Source organism: Somniosus microcephalus, chromosome 8, assembly GCF_052327205.1.
Source record: "Somniosus microcephalus isolate GS21.2 chromosome 8, FLI_Smic_1.0, whole genome shotgun sequence".
Classification (NCBI taxonomy): domain Eukaryota; kingdom Metazoa; phylum Chordata; class Chondrichthyes; order Squaliformes; family Somniosidae; genus Somniosus; species Somniosus microcephalus.
Window position 1 is genome coordinate 100856701 of NC_140994.1, and position 23041 is coordinate 100879741.

At 50.4% G+C, this 23041-nt stretch overlaps 2 protein-coding genes across 2 annotated transcripts in view; both read right to left on the reverse strand.

The window, feature by feature from the left end:
* The window catches only part of supv3l1 (SUV3-like helicase), a 74203-nt gene extending 72632 nt beyond the window's left edge, over positions 1-1571 (reverse strand). Inside the window, exon 1 of the mRNA XM_085995043.1 lies at positions 1318-1571. The gene's annotated coding sequence lies outside the window, so the exon portion shown is untranslated. The remainder of the gene's footprint in view (positions 1-1317) is intronic.
* A 6430-nt stretch (positions 1572-8001) lies between these two features.
* The window catches only part of vps26a (VPS26, retromer complex component A), a gene marked incomplete at its 5' end in the record, with an annotated part of 45182 nt that continues 30142 nt past the window's right edge, over positions 8002-23041 (reverse strand). The window contains 8 exon segments of the mRNA XM_085996155.1: positions 8002-8900; positions 8902-8948; positions 8950-9015; positions 12949-13091; positions 16696-16764; positions 16866-16972; positions 18455-18619; positions 21584-21740. Of these exon segments, the coding sequence (XP_085852281.1) occupies positions 8822-8900; positions 8902-8948; positions 8950-9015; positions 12949-13091; positions 16696-16764; positions 16866-16972; positions 18455-18619; positions 21584-21740 (833 nt within the window).

Here is a 23041-nt window from a genome sequence, read left to right on the forward strand (position 1 = left end):
CCCTCCCCCCCCCTCCCCTTCCTTCTCTCCCTCCCCACTCCCCTCCCCTTCCTTCTCTCCCTCCCCACTCCCCTCCCTCTCCTTCTCTCCCTCCCCACTCCCCTCCTCCCCCGCCCTCCCTCCTCCTCCCCCCCTTCTCTCCCTCCTCCCCTTCTCTCCCTCCCCCCCTTCTCTCCCCCCTCCCCTCCCTCTCCCCCCCCTCCCTCTCCCTCCCCTCCCCTTCCTTCTCTCCCTCCCCACTCCCCTCCCTCTCCTTCTCTCCCTCCCCACTCCCCTCCTCCCCCGCCCTCCCTCCTCCTCCCCCCCCTCCCCTCCTCCTCCCCCTCCCCTCCTCCTCCCCCCCTCCCCTCCTCCTCCCTCCCCTCCCCCCCTCCTCCTCCCTCCCCTCCTCCTCCCCCCCCTCCCCTCCTCCTCCCCCTCTCCCCCGCCCTCCCTCCTCCTCCCCCCCCTCCCCTCCTCCTCCCCCTCTCCCCGGGCTCCGCTCCCTCCCTCACCCTCTCCCCGGGCTCCGCTCTCCCCCCCCCCTCCCCTTCTCCTCCTCCCCTTCTCTCCCTCCCCTCCCCCCCCCTTCTCTCCCTCCCTCCCCCCCCCTTCTCTCCCTCCCTCCCCCCCCCTTCTCTCCCTCCCTCCCCCCCCCTTCTCTCCCTCCCTCCCCCCTTCTCTCCCTCCCCCCTTCTCTCCCTCCCCCCTTCTCTCCCCTCCCCTTCTCTCCCCCCCTCCCCTTCTCTCCCCCCCTCCCCTTCTCTCCCCCCCTCCCCTTCTCTCCCTCCCCACTCCCCTCCCCCCCGCTCCCTCCCTCTCTCCCCGGGCTCCGCTCCCTCCCTCACCCTCTCCCCGGGGGCTCCGCTCCCTCCCTCACCCTCTCCCCGGGGGCTCCGCTCCCTCCCTCACCCTCTCCCCGGGGGCTCCGCTCCCTCCCTCACCCTCTCCCCGGGGGCTCCGCTCCCTCCCTCACCCTCTCCCCGGGGGCTCCGCTCCCTCCCTCACCCTCTCCCCGGGGGCTCCGCTCCCTCCCTCACCCTCTCCCCGGGGGCTCCGCTCCCTCCCTCACCTCCCGGGGGCTCCGCTCCCTCCCTCACCCTCTCCCCGGGCTCCGCTCCCTCCCTCACCCTCTCCCCGGGCTCCGCTCCCTCCCTCACCCTCTCCCCGGGCTCCGCTCCCTCCCTCACCCTCTCCCCGGGCTCCGCTCCCTCCCTCACCCTCTCCCCGGGCTCCGCTCCCTCCCTCACCCTCTCCCCGGGCTCCGCTCCCTCCCTCACCCTCACCCTCACTCCGGGCTCCGCTCTCTCCCTCACCCTCTCCGCGGGCCTCACTCACTCTTATTCAGGTTTTGGCTCAGTTCGGCGCCCACGTTTCCCTCCGGCCCGCGGCTGATCCTGGGCGGGAGCGGCACAAAGAGCGACGTGTCCGGGGGTTTGGTGCCGCTGTTGCTGGCGATGCGGCGGGCGGTGGTGAGGGCCCGGCAGGCAGGCCCAGGCCCCGGAGCCGGCCCAGTAACCTCAGGCTGCGGCTAGCCGCCATCAACCATCAGGGGCAGCCGGGTCAACGTCACCGGGAGTGGGCGTGGCTTCCGTCTCAAGGCGCGGGCGTGTTTACGTAACGGGGAGTGGGCGTGGAATCCGTCACAGAGGGCGGGATCTCAGTCAGAGAGAGTGGGCGGGGCCTCATTCAGCGGGAGTGGGCGGGGCCACAGTCAGTGGGAGTGGGCGGGGCCTCAGTCAGTGGGTGTGGGCGGGGCTTCCGTCACAGAGGGCGGGCCCGTCAGTCAGAGGGAGTGGGCGGGGCCTCAGTCAGAGAGAGTGGCCTCCGTCAGAGGGCGGGGCCTCAGTCAGAGGGAGTGGGCGGGGATTCCGTCACAGAGGGCGGGACCTCAGTCAGAGGGAGTGGGCGGGGCCTCAGTCAGGGGGGAGTGGGCGGGGCCTCAGTCAGGGGGAGTGGGCGGGGCTTCAGTTTCCCTTCCTGCACAGGATGGAAGAGAGGAACAAAGTTAATCTAAATAACAACAGGAAACGCTGGAAAAACTCAGCAGGCCAGGCAGCATCGGTAGAGAGAGAAACAGAGTTAACGTTGCAGGTCGATGACCTTTCGTCAGAACTGGAACAAAAGGGAAGGTTGTGGCGGTACCACCGGTTGTACCTTACATATAGACATTATTACTGTATGTTTAACTTACCTTTTGGGGCCGTACCCTTTTAACTTACCTGTTGGGGCCATTGCCCCTTTAAGACGCGCCCTAACGTCACCTGCGTGCGGTGGCTGCCGGCCCGACTCGGCCTTCCAGGACGGCCGCCGGCACAGCCCGGTCTAGCGTCTTCGGCCTCAACGGCCAGCCGACGGGAGCGACGTGATCTTCCGCTCCTGCAGCAAGCACCGGCACAGCCCGGCTTCGCGACCTCGGCCTCAATGGCCAGCGACGCAACGATGCGCATCACGTGACGCCCTAAGCGCGGGAAACGTGAACGTGATGACATCACAACACAAACGCGATGACGTCATCACAGGCGACCCTGTCTTTGCAAACATATTCGCAAAGGAAGCGCAGCTTGGAGGTGAGCCCATTTTTCACGAATGATTTCACAGAGGTAGAGCACGACCAACGGCAACCGTCGACCACCAACGCTACAATCGGTGGGTTTTGTGAACGTCTTTCACAAACGAAGCACGCTATGGAAGCATCAGCCGTTTCGCTGTCGCTACCGCCATTCAAGGAGCTGCAATCGCCCTCGTGCTTTCTAAAGGTAGAAGCCCTGTTTGCCGAGAACATCGATGCGGCGCAGACCACGCATGTGCTCACGGTCTCCGTATTCGACTATTCTACCGCCTCACGGATCGTCCGCCTCTACGTCCAACGCAACAGCAAGTATAAATCTCTCCAAGCGCGGGGTACAGCATGCTCGGGCCCACAAGATCGGAGCGCGCCCTGCGGGGATACCACGAGGACCCACTCCTCGCGTACGAGGACCCATCCCTCGCGAACCACGAGGACCCATCCCTCGCGAACCACGAGGACCCATCCCTCGTGAAAAACGACAACTCCACGACTCCTTCTCCGCCGACGACGCACCAGCCCTTCAGCCTGCTGGTTGTGTTACCTACAACACGATTCGGCGTGAACAAAAGGCGTGCCGCCCTCCCGGCTGTTTTCCCCTAAATCTACAACTGTTACAAGTGTTGCCGCCCTCCAGGCAGAGTTAACCCCTCCTGAAAGCAACAACAACCTGGACCATTGCCGCCTTTTCTCCAGTTTTCCCTTTAACAAACGCAAACGTCTACTGAAGCTGCACACATCGAGGACGGGTCCAACGGGCATCCTGCAGCCGCGGTCAGCCACGTGAAAGTTGCTAGCCTCACCGATCACAGGTTAACGCAGTAACTCTTCACCCTCTGTTGTGTTAACGTTGTAGCACTATGGCACGCACCGTTCTGCATGTTCCAGCCTCCTGAAGGTTTCGCTCACCTGTCGGTGAGTTCACTCACCTCGCCTGTCAAGTCCTTCTGGAACGTTCGTTTGGCGTTCCTGCAGAGTTCGTTATAACAAGGACTTGTTCCAACATCAACAGAGTCATCGCCCGCGTCCACCCAACCTGCCCGTCACTCTGACAAGGCCTGCTGTTTCGCACGTCTCCACGGTCCTTCGCCTGACGGATACACTTTATTCGCCACGACGTGCGTACGGATCCCCTCACGAGCATCATCTTCGGAACTCACTCGCCAAGCCGAGACAGCACGACCGCCGAGACCACCAGCGTCAGACCATCTCATCCTTGGACTTTCGTTAAAGCGAATTCTGGGGGGGCCCATGTGGCAGTACCACCGGTTGTACCTTACATAAAGACACATAATTCCCTTTAACTTACCTTTTGGGGCCGTTGCCCTTTTAACTTACCTGTTGGGGCCGTTGCCCCTTTAAGATTCACCCTAACGTGATGACGTCACGTACGACGTGACGTGCGTGCAGCGGCCGCCGGCCCGACTCGGCCTTCTAGGACGGCCGCCGACACAGCCTGGCCTAGTATCTTCGGCCTCAACGGCCAGCCGACGGGAGCAACGCGATCTTCCGCTCCCGCGGCAAGCACCAGCACAGCCCGGCCTCGCAACCTCGGCCTCAACGGCCACCGACGCAACAACACGGTCACGTGACTGCCCCAGGCGCGGGCAAACATGACGACGCGCATCACGTGACGCCCTAAGCGCGGGAAACGCGAACGTGATGACGTCACAACACAAATGCGATGACGTCATCACGCTCCCCACAGGACTGCAAACTCAGTCCTCGTGGAGTCCCCGCTGGGACAAGGCCTATACCACGGTGCTCCTACAGTCAGCCATGTTACCTGATGTAATTAGTCTGTTCCTGTAAATAAACAACTTGTTAATAGTTCGTTGAAGTCAAACTCTTTTATTTAGTGGCAATCTAGAAAGCAGGAGAGATTAAGAGACATTAAGAGATATTCAAGGCAAGAGGTGGAAATGGGACAGGTTAAGGAACAAAGGATGGCTCTAGATGGGGTGTGAATTGCGCTGATCGAATGAAGGACAGCTGAAGGGAGGGAAGAAAATATATATATATGTGATAGGGGCCGAGGTTATGATCTGAAATTGTTGAACTCTATGTTGAATCCAGAAGGCTTTAGAGTGCCTAAGGTGAGGACAAGGGGAACTCTATCGTGGTTCTGGGAGGGAGGGGCAGGGGTGAGAGCAGAAGTACGGGAGATAGAACGGACACGGTCGAGGGCCGTGTCAACCACAGTAGAGGGGAATCCTCGGTTGAGGAAAAAGGAAGACATGTCGGACGCACTGGTATGGAAGGTGGCATCGTCGGAGCAGATGCTGTGGAGACGGAGAACTGGGAGAATGGAATAGAGTCCTTACAGGAGGCGGGGTGGGAGGAAGTGTAGTCCAGGTAGCTGTGGGAGTCAGTGGGCTTGTAGTGAATGTTAGTCAATAACCTACCCCCAGAGATGGAGAAGGAGAAGTCGAGGAAGAGAAGGGAAGAGTCGGAGATGGACCATGTGAAGGTGAGGGTAGGGTGGAAATTGGAAGCAAAGTGAATGAAATTTTCTAGTTCAGGGTGAGAGCAGGAGACGGCACTAATACAGTCATTAATGTACCGGAAAAAGAGGTGAGGGAGGGGACCTGAGTAGGACTGGAACAAAGAGTGTTCCACATATCCCACAAAAAGGCAGGCATAGCTAGGACCCATGCGGGTACCCATAGCAACACCTTTGATTTGGAGGAAATGAGTGGAGTCAAACGAGAAATTGTTCAATGTGAGAACAAGTTCAGCCAGGCGGAGGAGGGTGGTGGTGGTGGATGGGGACTGGTTGGGCCTCTGTTCAAGGAAGAAGCGGAGCGCCCTCAGGCCGTCCTGGTGGGGGATGGAGGTGTAGAGGGATTGTACGTCCAGTGAAAAGGAGGCGGTTGGGCCCAGGAAACTGGAAACTGTTAAAGTGACTGAGGGCGTCGGAAGAGTCGCGCATGTAGGTGGGAAAAGACTGGACAAGGGGAGAAAAAAAGTCGAGATAGGAAGAGATAAGTTCCGTGGGGCAAGAACAGGCTGAAACGATGGGTCTACCAGGGCAGTCCTGTTTGTGGATCTTGGGAAGGAGGTAGAAGCGGGCTGTGCGGGGTTGGGGAACTATGAGGTTGGCGGCCGTGGGGGGAAGATCTCCAGAGGAAATGAGGTCAGTGACAGTCTTGAAAACAGTGGCTTGATGTTCGGTAGTGGGGTCATGGACCAGGTGGAGATAGGAGGAGGTGTCTGAGAGTTGGCGTTCAGCGTCTGCTAGGTAGAGGTCGGTTCGCCAAATAACAACAGCACCACCCTTGTCAGCAGGTTTAATGACAATGTCAGGGTTGGATTTGAGAGATTGGAGTGCTGCAAGTTCAGAGGGAGGTAGGTTGGAGTGAGTGGCGGGAGCAGAGAAATGGAGGGGGCCAATGTCACGGCAGTAGTTTGCAATGAAAAGATATACAGAGGGTGAGAGGCCAGAGGGAGGGGTCCAGGTGGAACTAGAATTCTGAAAGCGGGAGAAAGGGTCAGCAGTCAGTTCCCCTTGTCCTCACCTTTCACCCCACCAGCCTCCACATTCAACGGATCATCCTCCGCCATCTCCAGCGTGATCTCACCACCAAACGCATCTTCCCCTCACCTCCCGTTTCAGCATTCCATAGGGACTGCTCCCTCTACGACACCCTAGTCCAGTCCTCTACCACCCCCAGCACCCCTTCCCCCGGCACCTTCCCGTGCAAGCGCAGGAGATGCAACATATGCCCTTATACCTCCCCCCTTCCCACTGGGCCCCAAACACCCCTTCCAGGTGAAACAGCCATTTACTTGTACTTCTTGCAATTTAGTATACTGTATTCACTGCTCACGATGTGGTCTCCTCTACATTGGGGATCTTATGTTCATTAATAAATAGACATTCTTATTATGAACACAGCTAGCTTTTGCTAGTTACTTTATTGAGCACATGTGGACTAGGTACAGTATCTGTAGAGGCTTCCATCTTGACTGCTGCCTTCCGGGTAGCCTAGTGCCTCATGGGTAATGTAGTCTTAATATATATACAGCTGGGTAGTGTAGTCTTAATACATACAGCTATATACAGCTCTACCTAGTGTCCACTATAAAATGACGTTATTGATCATTACAGGGGAGACCAAACGCAGATTGGGTGACCGCTTTGCGGAACACCTTCGTTCAGTCCGTAAGGGGGACCCCGAGCGCCCGGTGGCCTATCACTTTAATTCACCACCCCATTCCCGCTCAGACTTCACCATCCTCGGCCTCTTGCATTGTTCCACGGAAACCCAGCGTAAGCTCAAGGAACAGCACCTCATCTTTCGATTAGGCACTTTACAGCCTTCTGGACTCAACACAGAGTTCAACAATTTCAGATCATAACCTTGGTCCCTATCACATATATATATTTTTTTTATCCACACTTTGTTTTTTCTTCCCTCCCTTCAGCTGTCCTTCATTCTATCAGCGCAATTCACACCCCATCTAGAGCCATCCTTTGTTCCTTAACCTGTCCCATTTCTACCTCCCCTTGCCTTGAATACCTCTCAATGTCTCTTAATCTCTCCTGCTTTCTATCCTATCACTGACCTTCCCTTTTGTTCTTTCATCCCCTCCCCCTTTTCCCAGCCCCCAAACTTGCTTTCCACTTCCTGCTTTTTTTCCCAGGTCTGACAAAAGGTCATCCACCTGAAACGTTAACAGTTTCTCTCTCCACCGCTGCTGCCTGGCCTGCTGAGTTTTTCCAGCGTTTCCTGTTATTTCGGAATTCCAGCATCCGCAGTACTTTGCTATCGTATTAATGTTAATCTAAAATTAGACTAAAGTTTTCAGTGAATGCAGGAAATGTATAATACAACAGTGAAAACTAACAGGAGGTTCTACGTGGATCTGGTTTGATTTCCTCCGACTTTCCTTCATCTGCCAAAGGTGTTATCTCACGCTGGGATATGGCTCCTTGGGTACTGTACAGGCGTAAGGGAAGGGGCATAAGTTAAGCCCAATTTTATGTGGCTGATTTCCCCTCTCAAATAGAACTGCTAAAGCCAATTGTCGAACCAGTATCCCTCACTCCAACTCAACACAGAGCAGGAATCAACATTATATCCAATGTCCCCGAGCTGAGGGAGGGGAAATCAGTCAGGCGGACCTTCGACCAGTTATACCACCTCCAACATCTCCTCTCATTTAGCAGTGTACGTTGGATATGTTGTCAGTCCAACACTCTGAACAATGGAGTCGATTGGCTTTAACCAAGGAGAAAAACCAGGCAAGGCTTCCTGCTTCCGCTCGTTATCCACTGACTCCTGCTGGAAACCAACAGGAACGTTGGGAAATGGTTTTGGCAGCGTTGCCTCCATGGTAGAATATCCTGTTGTTTCCGCATCTGGACAGGTGTGGAGTGAGAACCAGTGACCTCAGTTACAGGGTGAATTTACATTGTAGAGAAGTAAAGGGTCTGAATGCAAGTGTAATCAGATACACTGGCAGAGACTTTATTGAATATAGAGGGGATACATTTTTCAGGCTGGTATAGTACATCTGAAATACCTGTACTTAAAATATTTCCATTTATTCTCGATATCAGACACAGACATGCAGGAAAATATTTGGCATTAACTGGCTTTAAACTTTTTTCAGGCACTTCACAGGAAAACAATGTAAAATGGGGAACTTTGCTCACAGGTACCTGCAGTGACTATAACTGCACCTCAGCACAGGTCACAGGCCCCAGGACGGTGCTTAACCCCCATGAATGACGGCCAGGGGGGGGGGGGGGGGGGAAAGAGAGAGGTGGAGGCTCCTGGGCACTCTTCGACCCCCAGTGCTGTGTCTGAAATGGAGAGAGATTCTCAAAGTTGTGCTGCTATCTGGAGCACTACTGGGAGTTGGAAGCAGCTACAAATTTACACCATGCAAAAACAAACATATTAGTGGAAACAGGACCAATCACCAAACTGCAATATCTAACAGGCTGGAAATGTACAAACAATAAACACACTCTTCAAATCCCTCCCCACCAAGCATTAACTTCTGTTTGAAATGGAAGGAGCAGAATCTGACCAGAGCATGTTAAGCATCTATACAACACCATCAACAGTAATTCCCAGGCCCATGAAGCATAAATAAATCAGCCTACATGCACAAGTACAAAATCAGTAAACAGACATCCTGCTCAGTGTAGATTTTTAGTGCACAAGTTCAAACAAAAGTTGCAAAATGTGCAGTATAAAATGCTAGCTTTAGATGTTCCAGTGTTTGAGAAACCGTTAGTGATCTGCAGGAAGTTTAGTATCACGAAGAAACCGCGGGGTCACAGCACAGCGACAATGTCTGTGGGTTTTGACAACTCTTGACCGTTGCCTCGCTCACTTTCCTCATATTTCAGGTTGCTGAGCAGAGTCCTGCGGCTCCGGTGACTCCAGACGCTGATGGAAATTGGTTCGTTTCCTCAACTTCTCAGGAGCTTTTCTCCACAGTACAATCTCCTGCCAAGAAAATAAAACAGCTGGTTGAATGGGCCAGATTCTGGATTTTCACAGCTAATTTTCTCTTGCTGGATTATAGCCAGCTGGTAATGTGCACAATCATCCACTGAACCCAGGCACAGTGACAGGCTATTTGATCATGGGGACATCACAGCCAAGCCTGTCTTCCAGAGGATTTCACAGGCACACTTCTCGCACCCTTCACTGGAGTGACCCACGAGCTCAATACCCGCTTTATGTTCCCTCTCTGACCCAGGACATAGCTGATCTCAGCTAGTTGGCAGCAAACAGCACAAGGTATGAATTAAACCAGGAACGTCCCCATCTTTTATCAACAGTTTCTTACTGTTTCAAGGCCATCCTGGAGGGCAATAACCATTCTAAACTCTGCCACAACCCACCTCCTTCGCACTCCCTCCCTGCTTGCTCTGCTCCCCCCGCCCCGCCAACTCTCGTGTGTATGGATGCTGGGAAGGAACAGGGTTGGTTTTCTCAGTCACGGAAACAGGGACTCCATCAACCAGACAAATGCACAGCTTCGAGCAAACACAAGATCCCCCATTTCCCTTCTTGAGGTGCAGCACATTTCCCATAATCTACTCCCTCACCAGCCAGTCCCCCTTTAGTCCATTGCTGACTGACAGTAAACACAGGTCCCATTTTTTAGTAACCCTTTACTTCCATTCAGTCATCACACACATCCCTTCTTAGAAAGCCAACCCTCAGACCTCCCACTACCCTCACATGGGCTCCCACCTTCAAACCCCTTCCTCTAAACTCAAGTCATTACACCCTTAAAAGGTGACCCAATTCACGTACGAACTGGGGTCAAACAAGGCTGTGTCATCGCACCAACGCTCTTCTCGATCTTCCTTGTTGCAATGCTCCATCTCACCCTCAGTAAGCTCCCCACTGGAGTGGAGCTAATTTACAGAATAAACGGGAAACTGTTCAACCTCCGTCGTCTCCAGTCCAGATCCAAGGTCGTCCCATCCTCGGTCATCGAATTACAGTATGCAGACGACGCTTGCGTCTGTGCTCACTCGGAGGTCGAACTCCAAACTATCGTCAACACCTTCACCGAAGCGTATGAGAGCATGTGCCTTACACTAAACACCTGTAAGACAAAGGTCCTCTACCAACCTGCCCCCGCCACACAGTACTGTCCCCCGATTATCAAAATCCACGACAAGGCCTTGGACAACGTGGACCACTTTCCATACCTCGGGAGCCTACTGTCAACAAGGGCAGACGTCGATGACGAAGTCCAACACTGCCTTCAGTGTACCAGTGCAGCCTGAGGAAGAGTGTGTTTGAAGACCAGGATCACAAACCCAGCACTAAGCTCATGGTCTACAGGGCAGCAGTGATACCCACCCTGCTGTATGCCTCAGAGACATAGACCATGTACAGCAGACACCTCAAAGCACTGGAGAGGTACCACCAACGCTGCCTCCGCAAGATCCTGCAAATCCATCGGCAGGATAGGCGCACCAATGTCAGTGTTCTCGCTCAGGCCAACATCCCCAGCATCGAAGCTTTGACCACACTCAATCAGCTCCGATGGACGGGTCACATTGTCCGCATGCCCGATACGAGACTCCCAAAACAAGCACTCTACTCGGAGCTCCAGCATGGCAAGAGAGCCCCAGGTGGGCAGAGGAAACGCTTCAAGGACACCCTCAAAGCCTCCTTGAAAAAGTGCAACATCCCCATCGACACCTGGGAATCCCTGACCCAAGACCGCACAAAGTGGAGGAGAAGCATCCGGGAAGGCGCCGAACACCTCGAGTCTCTTCGCCGGGAGCAAGCGGAAGCCAAGCGCAGGCAGCGCACGTCAACCCAAGCACCCCACCCACCCGCCCATTCAACTACCATCTGCCCCACCTGTGACAGAGACTGTAGGTCCCGCATTGGACTCATCAGTCACCCGAGAACTCATTTTTAATGTGGAAGCAAGTCATCTTCGGCTCCGAGGGACTGCGTAAGAAGAGGAAAGGGGCCGCACACCCAAAATAAATAAAAGGGAACATTGACAACATGACCGAAATACTGAATAATGAAGTGGCTTCAAATGTCAGAGGAGGTGGGTATTAGAAGTGTGAGTGTGAATGGCCAGTGGAGGGCACTATTCACATACAAATAGATGAATCACACCGGCCTGACTTTCTATCAGAGGATCCCGAGGGAAGTTGGGCAAGAAACAGGCTCTAGCTATAATTTCCCCAATATTCAGTGGAAAGGCAAATTGTGTCAGTGGATTGGAGATGGGAAATCTGACTCCCCTCGATAGGTCAGTTAGTCTTACGTCAGTTGTTGCTGAACTACTGGATTCTATAATACAGGATGAAATTACTGAGCACTTGGGAGAAGCACAAGGCTCTTTCGACAGCACCTCCCAAACCCACGACCTCCACCACACAGAAGGACAAGGGAACACTATAATCACCAGGTTCCCCTCCAAGTCACTAATACATCGCCGTTCCTTCATCGTCACTGGACCAAAATTCTGGAAACCCCCTACCGAACAGTACCTTCACCACACAGACTGCAGTGGTTGATGACGGCGGCTCACCACCACAGTCTCGAGGGCTACTAAGGATGGGCAATAAATGCTGGCCATTGCAGTGCCACCTACATCTCAACAAATAAAGGGGATGCGGCCATGTAAAAAACAGAAGTGCTTGTCCAACATACAGCACTGGATGAGCATGAAAAATTTCCCCCAATTAAATATCGGAAAAAACGAAGCCATTGTCTTCGGTTCACACCACAATCTCCGTTCCCTTTCCACCAATTTGATTCCTCTCCCCAGCAAGGCTGACCATGTCTGTTCGCAACCTTGGTGTTATATTTGATCACGAGTCGAGCTTCCTACCTCATATCCATTCCATCACTAAGACTGCCCATTTCCACCTCCGTAACATTGCCCGTCTCCATCCTTGCCTCAGCTCATCTGCTGCTGAAACCCTCAGCCATGCCTTTGTTACCTCTAGACTCGACTATTCCAAAATCACTCCTGGCCAGCCTCCCCCGTTCTACCTTCCATAAACTTGGTTATCCAAAACTCTGCCGTCCGTGTCCCACTCATACAACCTTCCTGTGCTCGCTGACCTACATGGACTCCCAGTTAAGCAACACCTCAATTTTAAAATTCTCATCCCTGTTTTCAAATCCCTCCATGGTCTCGCCCCTCCCTATCTCTAATCGCCTCCAGTCCTATAATCCCCCGCGATCTCTGCGCTCTGCCAATGCTGGCCTCTTGAACATCCCCGATTTTAATTGCTCCACCGATCGTGCCTTCAGTTGCCTAGGTCCTAAGCTCTGGAATTCCCTCCCTAAATTTCTCTGCCTCTCCACTTCTCTTTCATCCTTTATGATGCTCCTTAAAACCTACTTCTGCCCAAGCCTTTCATCTGCCCCAACATCATCTTATATGGCTCGGTGTCAAATTTTGTTTTTTTTGATAACGCTCCTGTGAAGCGCCTTGGGATATTCTATTATGTTAAAGGCGCTATATAAATATAAGATGTGGTTGGTGATGAAGCTAGGAACCGAGACAGGAGGTCAAATCCTGACGTGACAAATTATGAAATTAAGTTTATTACAATGTGGGTAGAACCAAATTAAGTGGCCAAGAAAATCCCAACTGGCGGCTGATGAATGTCATTCAGGGAAGGGAAGGGAAGGGAAGGAACCTGCACCCGCTCCACTCACCCCCCCACCCCACCTACACATGCCTAGTCCACAGTATGCTACTCTGACGTTCAGTTGGCTGCTATTTGACCATCCCATCCTCACCCTACATGTTCAACACACACACAGGGGATTAAACCGGAGCTGTATGTATGGGCTCGCCAGTCTCAGTGCATTACCCTATTCTCGGCCCTGCCCTCCCCAGCTCCTCCTCTCTTCCCCCGTCCCATGACATACCTGCTGTTTGAAGTACCGTCTGTCTTCCTCATCGACTAGAACCAGGTTTAAGAAGTAGCGCACAGAGAATTTCTTGTTTACATCCCTCATTGTTGGTGTTAGATCATATCCGGCCAGGAAGAGTCTGATTGGAATGGATTCACCTTCATATACAAACAAAGAAGTTTACTTTGGAATGAACAAGTCAGCTTTAGACAGTACTTGCGATTTTCTCCCCATCGCTCCCAAAGGCACTGCTTCTTGGGAGTACAAGTCCACATACAACAGCTGTGTGGTGCCTGACGAGTGGTCAATATTTACACACAAGCCTGGACATGGGGTGATCGCAGTGGCTGGATTCTGATAAGAGTCTAAATGCTTCGTATAACAATATCCGCTTGTGGATTCAGTAGCCGTTGATTGACAGCACCGTTCAATCATTCTGGAGCACAGCTATTAAAAGGGGGACAACCGTTTCCACTGCTCACCAATCAGTGCATAGCAGAGTGCAGCAGAGCAGGGATCCAGGAAACAGGCAGTTCAGTTGAGAGTTTGCACATCAAGTCTATGAATTTATTAAATCTGCATCATGAGTCTGCTAGAATCTAAAAAGTTAGAGAGAAAAAATATTGAACAAGCCTGGTACAGCCTGACCAGGGCACCACACATCTCCCGAGGGATCGGAACTCTAGTTGGAATATAACCCAGCATCCCATTCGCAGCTTATTCCACTTGAACAGCCTTGGATCCCTCACCTCCTCACTTCACCAGTCCTACTCTACCCATGTACTTTTTACTTCCAACATGGAACACTTTGCACTTGTTCTAATTGAACTTCATTTGGTATGGATCGGCCTAGCCCCCCTCCCCCGACCCGGCACAACAGACCCATCGAGCATTCTTTGCAAGGCGCTGCAGCCTCTTCGAGTCCCTGTGGCCTGGCATCATCTACAAATGTCACCATAGAATGGCCTTCTTCCATGCTGTAACCATTCGGCCCATCCTGACTGTTAGTCCCACTTCCCCGCCCTTTCCCCGTAGCCCTGCAAAAATCCAACTCCCTTTTGAAAGCGGTGATCGAGTCTGCCTCCACCACGCTGTGGAAAAAAGTTTTTTCTTACGTCGCCTTTGGTTCTTCTGTCAATCACCTTAAATCTGTGCCCTCTGGTTCTCGACCCTTCTGTCAATGGGAACTGTTTCTCTCTATCTACTCTGTCCAGATCCCTCATGATTTTGAGCACCTCTATCAAATCTCCTCTCAACCGTCTCTGCTCCAAGGAGAACAACCCCAGCTTCTGCAGTCTATCAACATAACTGAAGTCCCTCATTCCTGGAATAATTCTCATAAATCTTTTCGGCACCCTCTCCAAGGCCTTCACATCTTTCCTAAACTGTGGTGCCCAGAATTGGACACAATACTCCAGTTGGGGCCGAACCAGTGTTTTATACAGGTTCATCATAATTTCCACACTTTTGTACTCTATGCCTTTATTTATGAAGCCCAGGATCCTGTAAGCCTTCTAAGTAACTGATTATATGTGACGTCTTTCAGATGTTTGCACGTCTTTTCATTACTGTTTGTGGGTCATTGCTACACAAGTTGTGTGAATCCCTAAGACATCACTGCAGGAATTCCTCAGGGCAGTGTCCTAGGTCCAAACATCTTCAGCTGCTTCATCAATGACCTTCTCTCCATCATGTCAGAAGTGGAGATGTTTGCTGATGACTGCACAGTGTTCAGTTCCATTCGCAACTGCTCAGATAATGAAGCAGTCTATGCCCGCATGCAGCAAGACCTGGGTGACATTCAGGCTTGGGCTAATAAGTGGCAAGTAACATTCGCACCACACAAGTGCCAGGCAATGACGATCTCCAACAAGCAAGAGTCTAACCACCTCCCCATGACATTCAACGGGATCACCATCGCCGAATACCATCAACATCCTGGGGCCGGGGGGGGGGGGGGGGGGGGGGCGTCACCGTTGACCAGCCATAAATACTGTGGCAACAAGAGCAGGTCAGAGGCTGGGTATTCTGCGGTGAGTGTCTCACCTCCTGACTCCCCAAAGCCTTTCCACCATCTACAAGGCACAAGTAAGGAGTGTGATGGAATACTCTCCACTTGCCTGGATGAGTGCAGCTCCAACAACACTCAAGAAGCTCGACATCATCCAGGGCAAAGCAGCCTGCTTGATTGTCACCCCATCCACCACCTTAAACATTCACGCCACCCCCACCACCGGCGTACCGTGGCTGCAGTGTGTACCATCTACAAGATGCACTGCAGCAATTTGCAAAGGCTTCTTCGGCAGCACCTCCCAAACCCACGACCTCTTCCACCTAGAAGGACAAGGGCAGCAGGCGCATGGGAACACCACCAACTCCAAGTTCCCCTCCAAGTCATACACCATCCTGACACGGAAATATATCGCCGTTCCTTCATCGTCGCTGGGTCAAAATCCTGGAACTCCCTAACAGCACTGCGGGAGCACCTTCACACGGACTGCAGCGGTTCAAGGCGGCGGCTCACCACCACCTTCTCAAGGGCAATTAGGGATGGGCAATAAATGCTGACCTTGCCAGCGACACCCACACCCCAGGGACAAATAATTAAAAAAAAAAAAATCATGTCGAGGATAAGGACTATGGGAGTGTAGGTATGAGGTTATTCCTCTTCCCTCCCTCATTTTAAACAAGCCACGTGGCATCTGAAAGGAGACCCACAATCGGTGCAATGCAATATACAGCTGCTCCCAGCAGGCAGAAAACCCCGTTAAAATCTCTTAAATTTTTATCTGGGGTTAAGTTTAAAAAAATGTGAGCCAGAAGCATGAAATTCGAATCAGTCCATGGAGCCAATTCCTCCCTCACTGCTGCCATGGTTAAGTGCTGTGGCTCAGCTTTGGCTGACAATGTGGTCACAAGGTTTAGTTTATTGCTACCGATATACTTTAGCAGAAAAGTCATACTTTAGCCAATACTCTTACCCCATCATGTCACACCAACACTCCCCACCCCAGTGCCAGGCATGTACCCACCAATATTTCATCCTTCTGTTATACAGCTCAAAAAAGCACTCTCGAGACACAGCTCAGCCTGCGAGTACCCTGCTGGCTGGTTCCAGTTCACAGGGAGAGTTCCACAGCCACCATTACACTTCACTGAAATCCTGGGACACAGCATTGTGTGGGAAGCAGCAGGAACTTTACAGGATGGGGACGAGACCAAGAATTATAAACACATCTGATCAGCAGAGAAAGCTTCAGCACCAAATAACATCCCTCTCCACAAGTCATTCCCCCAAACATCAGGCCAAACACCACCCCCCCTCTCCACAAGTCAACATTCCCCTGAACACGAGCTCACTGGCAGCACCTGGCATGTTATCATTCAGTCAGCACTCCTCAGAGCTCTTAAATGATCCTCAGAGATTACTAAAAGCAGCTAACTGGTTTGTGAAAGTAGTTAGTTTATTTGGGACAACTACAATTATAATTTACATTTATATAATGCCTTTAACATATAAAAACATCCCAAGGTGCTCGACAGAGGCAGGAAGGGGAACAAAATGGATGTCGAGCTTAGGCGGGGCAAGTTTAAATGAAATCCACCCTAGTGAGCTTTGCTCAGTCCTAAACCACTGAGCCATTCCAACTAATATTGACCTGCCCATTTTTTCCAGATACAGCCCAGCAATGTGTGTTTAGGTTTTTAGCATTTTCAGGTTGTTTCCGGCTGAGATAATTACAGTGCAGTTATACACCTCACCTTTAACGGGAGCTCCATCCATTATTTCATACTTGGCAATAGTTTCAGTCTCAGTGGTTGTACTGGGCCCTAATAAAAAAAAAAGCGACACACATCAGGCAACCGATGTATCCCAGTCTCAAACATCGAATCCAGCAGCTGTTCCCCCAGGTTCCCATTGCTGTCCTTACCGATACCAGTGATCTCTTTTTTGATCAGCTGAAGCTCCATGTGCTGGATTTTGATTCTCACCAACAGGAAGTAGATCTTACCGACAATCACATCCTTCAAGTGGTATCTGTTAAAGAACCAAAAAGCACAACCAGTATAGAACACAAGTCTTAAGGCTGGGATGGGCTCTTTTAAATCTATACACACACATACTTGTACAAGTTATAATTAAGAGCAAGCTGTTTAAGAAGCACCAATTTCTACTGATGAGCTGGATTCTATTTTTTCTGTGTCATCTTATTCATTGTAAATCAACTCAACTAGCAGTTTTAGCCTGAATGATAGTTGGACACTATAGTATTCCCTCCCTATTGAAGTGGACAGGAGTGTGTAGAAGGCAGCCTGGTAAGTGCCTGGTCCAAAAGGGCAATTGTTAATCTGGTTACTTGCTACTCACATTCACAGCGCACAGAAGGTCGCAAGTTTCAGATTATAGACACCTGCCTTTTGCTGTAAACACAACTGAACAATAGGCCGAACTAAGTACAAGATGCTAACTAACGCAAAGATTAGAGATTACAACACAGGTCTCTGTTCATAGGAGACTATCTGCTTCGGGAAACAATGCAGCTGATCGTACAAGGACAGGTGCTGGGAGACACAAACAAAGAGTCACTGGTGAGGTCCACTCTGGAGTACGCTTTGCTCCTTTGCACAACTTGCCTCAAAAAGAATATCTATGCATGGGGAAGTGCTCCAAGAAGGGACCAGGAGGGTTTTAGACATTAGTGGACCAAGTTAATGAAGAATGGCTCACACAACTAACATACAACTTTTACCGAAGGAAAGATCAAAAAGGTGGAAACTGTTCAGGTCTTTCAAATTAAAACCGGTGTAGTTAAGGTTGATGCGAGGAAGAGAAACCACAAGTACACAGGATGAACGTGTATAACAGACCCAGAGAGCGAGAAGGCAGTTCACCCACAGGATGGACGTGTATAACAGACCCAGAGAGCGAGAAGGCAGTTCACCCACAGGATGGACGTGTATAACAGACTAGAGAAGACAGTTTATTCAGGATCAAATGACATTTTTTTTAAAATAGAAAATGGCGCTGTATGATATCTGTTGAGAAGGGGATCGAAGGTCACATTAATAGTGCTGCTCAATTAGTTGTTCGCCAAGAACAAGAGGATGAGCTTCATGCCTCAGCAATAGCTGGGGCAGGTACATTATAGGAGAAATACAAGGTCTTTGGCCTTGGACAGAACAGGCTTGATGGACTGAATAAACTTCCATTTCTGCTTCCCACACAATGAAATCGGCTGAACATGGAGACTTGCCGGCCTCGATCAGACAAGGTTTGTCCGCCTACAAGCTGGCAAGAGTGAAGACAATCCTTTGTTAGTTTCCTCTTTTCCTACACCCAAGGGGAGAGAGAGAAAGCAGTGGCAGGAAAAGCTGCACCCTGTGTAAGTACATCTCCCATCAGCTAAACAGGGAGCACTACAGACTGCAACTCGGGCCATCCTGCCCAACAAGAGCGAGAAGTAAAGAATCAAATCAGACAGTTGTAAAGTACAATTGCCCCAGAACTGGGATGACTCACTTGGACTTGTTGTATTCAAACTCTATGTGTAAGCAGTCTTCAATGCCCACTTCCATTTTGATGGAGTTGTTGACATCTGGGTATGTGGCAAGCTGGTGCACAATCAGATCATATTCCTTCACCAGGTCACTCAGGCTCCGCACTATTGTGACTTTCAGGAAATATCTGGGGGAAAAACAATGAAACACTGGTTTGAGAGTTTCCATGAAATGTGGAATCCCAGAAATACTGCTCAAAATAAAGCAAAGAGTCCCAGACTCCCATTAATAAACAGGATGGGACTTCCCAGACACCATAAATCAACAGCCTCAGTTATAAACAATGAAAAAGAATGATGCCATCACACTTAACAGCTGGAAACAATCCTGGAATCCCCCACAACTACACTGCACTCTTTGTTATTCAGTCATCATAAAGGAGTGGCTCAGAACACACATCATTCAGACACACTGCAGTTTTTAAACAATGAAAAATACCCTTTTGTTTGCATGGGTAATGGCACTAACCTGTTTAGCACAGATTCAAACAGACAAGGTGGTGTCAGGACTCCTGGTCTGTGCCGTTGGCTGATCTCAGCCAGGATAGCAGTTGGGGCCCCTCAACTGGCCTCAGGACCACAGGGGAGGTGGGTGTGGGAAGGCAGCCATTTCCAACTCCTGCTGGGAAATGCATGAACGTGGTCCGGTACGAGGGGCACTGCCATCCGGGCCCTTCCTGAGTGAGTGAGTCTAGACATCAAGTGTTGTGGGGTGTTTGATAGAGGAGAGTATCAGGACCAAGTCCTTTTTTTTTTATATACATGTAGTTTCCAGTTGGGGGCCAGTGGATTGTGAGAAGCAGAATTATTGGCGATTATTTCCCCTCGAACTCAGGCAGAGCCAGCTGTAGTGTTCGAACTGCTACTCTGGCGATGGTGAACCAACTGAGCACTCAGCAGGGATTAAACAAAGACCTCTGGTATGTATGGCTCATTGTAGACTGGGCTACCTAGGAACCAATTTTAAAACCTTTAGGGAGTTTTTAAAATAATGTCTGCAAAAAAACTAGTAAAATCAAATTTGGGAGGAAAGAGACACCAGGTGGTGTTAACCCCTCGCTTCTGTGAGGAGGATCAACCCCAAACTTGGGGAATCAAGGTTTGCTGCTTTAGGAGACTCAACACGCCGGTCAGTCTATTGTCACTTTCTCAGTAATACACAAAGTCAGAAACTGTAAAATAAGTAAAGTTTTATTCCGGTCACCGGTACTGGACTTCACTCTGAGAAACCCTTTGTGTTTGCCCACAAGGAAGCATCCTCTAGAGTGCGCCCCTAGACTCACGGGGCTACAATATTTATACATTTTCATAAACTTGCAAGTCGTCATGAGAATACAGAAAACTAGGCGATCACGCGCTATACAAGTTATTTGTTTCTTTTTACAGAGTTCTGTTTAAAATTCACTTTAGCTTTCAACAAAATTCAGCCCTGAGACTGTCTCTACTCTGTTCTATAAACATTCTGTTTCTGTTCTTTCTTATCTATTTGTACTGCATTCCCACAGTCCTGCATCAGTTTATTTACATTTAAACCATTCACCCATGTCAAGTAGTCCATCATGCCTTGCGAGGCATTGGTACAGCAGTATGGGATTAATCTAGCTTAACAGTGGTACAGTGGGATAAAGAAAGAACTTGCATTTATATAGCACCTTTCTTGACCGCAATGTCTCAAAGCACTTCACAGCCAATGAAGTACTTTTTGGAAGTGTAGTCACTGTTCTAATGTAGGAAACGTGGCTGCCAATTTGCACACAAGCTCTCACAAACAGCAATGTGATAAATGACCAGATAATCTGTTTTTAGTGATGTTGGTTGAGGGATAAATATTGGCCAGGACACCGGGGAGAACGCCCTGATCTTCTTCAAATAGTGCCATGGGATCTTTTACATCCACCTGAGGGGGCAGACAGGGCCTCAGTTTAACATCTCATCCGAAAGATAGCACCTCAGACAGTGCAGCACTCCCTCAGTACAGCACTGGAGTGTCAGCCTGGAATATGTGCTCAAATCTCTGCAGTGGGACTGAACCCACAACCGCTGACTCAGGCGCGAGTGCTACCCACTGAGACAGTGGATTAGGGTTAGCACTCAATGAAGGTATCCTTTATAGTCGCCGAGTCACTCTCCTGGAATTCCCTGCCTAATAACATTGTGGGAGCAGCAGCACCGCACGAACTAGAGCAGTTTAGGGAGAAGCCTTAGCACAGTCTCAGTATCTAGGGTTGGCCAGTAAATTCAGCCTCGCAGCATCCGGAGAAATTGAACAATGGCAGGACTGTCTGTCGAGGGCAGCGCCGGTGTGTGAAGTGGGCTTGGGCTGTTTCAATCAGGCCTTGGGCGTAGACCTACAACACAAACTACCTGTTGCATTTGATGCTGAATTCATCTAATTCAGAAAGGTAAGAATGCAGTTATGGGAGGTGGGAGTAAATACACCTGCACTTTTCTGCAGTTAGGTTGAAGGGAGATGGAACAGTGATGCTAAACATGGAAAATATACTCCATTGCTCATCACTTCAATGATGACAAAATAAAATTTACCAGCTACTGAACAGCCCGCTTGTACACTGCAATTCACACTTTTACTGATGGATTTCTAAAGCTGCCATACATGGCTTAAGTGGGTTTGGTGAAATGGGCAAAAGACTCACCAACCAGTCAATGGTACAACCTCACCCAGCCCCAAGCAGCATCACCTCCTGGGAGAGGGGGTTCACGGCCTGGTGTAGCACTGAGCCAAACAGGCTCCATTTCTGACCAGTGGCGTTAGCTGATCACAACCCAGGCAGCAGCACAGGCAGAGTGGGCATGGGGGGGAATAGAGGGCAGAAGGAAATAGGAAATACATTTGACAGTGTTGCTACTGATCATCATCCAGCGACTCCAACTGGAACTGGGCACGGAGAGGACTGGGCTCATCTCTGACTTGTCCTCGAAAGATGAATGAGCTGCATCCTGTAACACTCTATGCAGGGTGTTTCTCTCAGAATGGACAATGCAACTACAACCCAAGGAATGGTGGGGGCAGGGGTGAAGTATGCGTAAAGGATTCAAATCAAAAACGGTTCCGCTGTACTGAAAATAGTTACCTCAGTCTGACATTGGCCCCTATATACGATTCATACGGCTTTTCCACCTGCATGAATTCAAAGTCATAGGTCCTGCTCTGTGTCAGCTCTCCAGGTAAGGCCAGCTCCTTCACCAGGTTCACAAACTCATGTGTGTTACTCTTATCACTGAACAGCTCTGCAACATAGAAGGAACAGAGGAAAAGTGAAAGGCAGGTGTGCATCTTTTACAGTGTCCAGTCAACCCCTCCCCTCCAAGACTGTGGCTTGCAGGCATTTCATGCTCAGCAGCAAGTGCACTCGTAGATTAACTGGTCAGTAGGCAGAGAGCTGAGCTCACCATCGGCTACAACCATCTGGTTTTAAAGCTGGTTCTCAGTCAATTAAAACTTTTTTTTTATTTTTTTTTATAAAAAGTGATCTCTACCCCAGAAGCGGACGTCAGGAACTTGGAAGCAGAAAGGGTTTAAATAGGACCAGCTGGAATTGCAGAGTGAAAAGGTACATCGTGACAATCCAAGTAAAGGGCTATCAAGGTTTTAGGTTTTGACATTACCCCAAAGCAATTCCAGACTCCCAATTGTTGTATAACAGATTTAGAAAAGATAGAGGGGAGAGTTAGCCTAACATCTGTCATTGGGAAAATGCTGGAGTCCATCATTAAGGAAGTGGTAGCAGAATATTTAGAAAATCATAATATAGTTAAGCAGAGTCAGCATGGTTTTATGAAAGGGAAATCATGTTTGACAAATTTGCTGGAGTTCTTTGAGGATGTAACGAGCAGGATGGATCAAGGGGAACCAGTAGATGTCATGTATTTGGATTTCCAAAAGGCATTCGATAAAGGTGCCACATAAAAGGTTACTGCACAAGATAAGAGCTCACAGGGTTGGGGGTGATATATTAGCATGGATAGAGGATTGGCTAACTAACAGGGAACAGAGTGTCGGGATAAATGGGTCATTTTCAGGATGGCAAACTGTAACTAGTGGGGTGCCACAGGGATCAGTGCTGGGGCTTCAACCATTTACAATCTATATTAAGGACTTGGATGAAGGGACCGAGTGTACTGTTCCCACTTGTGGGGAAGTGCAAAACTAGAGGCCATCAATATAAGATAGTGACCAAGAAATCCAATAGGGAATTCAGAAGAAACTTCTTTACCCAGAGAGTGGCGAGAATGTGGAACTCGCTACCACAGGGAGTGGTTGAAGCGAATACTTTAGATGCATTTAAGGGGAGGCTGGACAAGCATATGAGGGAGAAGGGAATCGAGGGTTATGCTGATAGATTTAGATGAGGAAAGACGGGAGGAGGCTCGTGTGGAGCATAAACACCAGCATGGACTGGTTAGGAATGGCCTGTTTCTGTGCTGTATATCCTATGTAATCACACCACATCTACCTAGATTACACTTGGTATGTAGGTCACACTTTATAGGCAGCTAAATGTCTCCTACTAGTTTTCCAACGTTGAGAT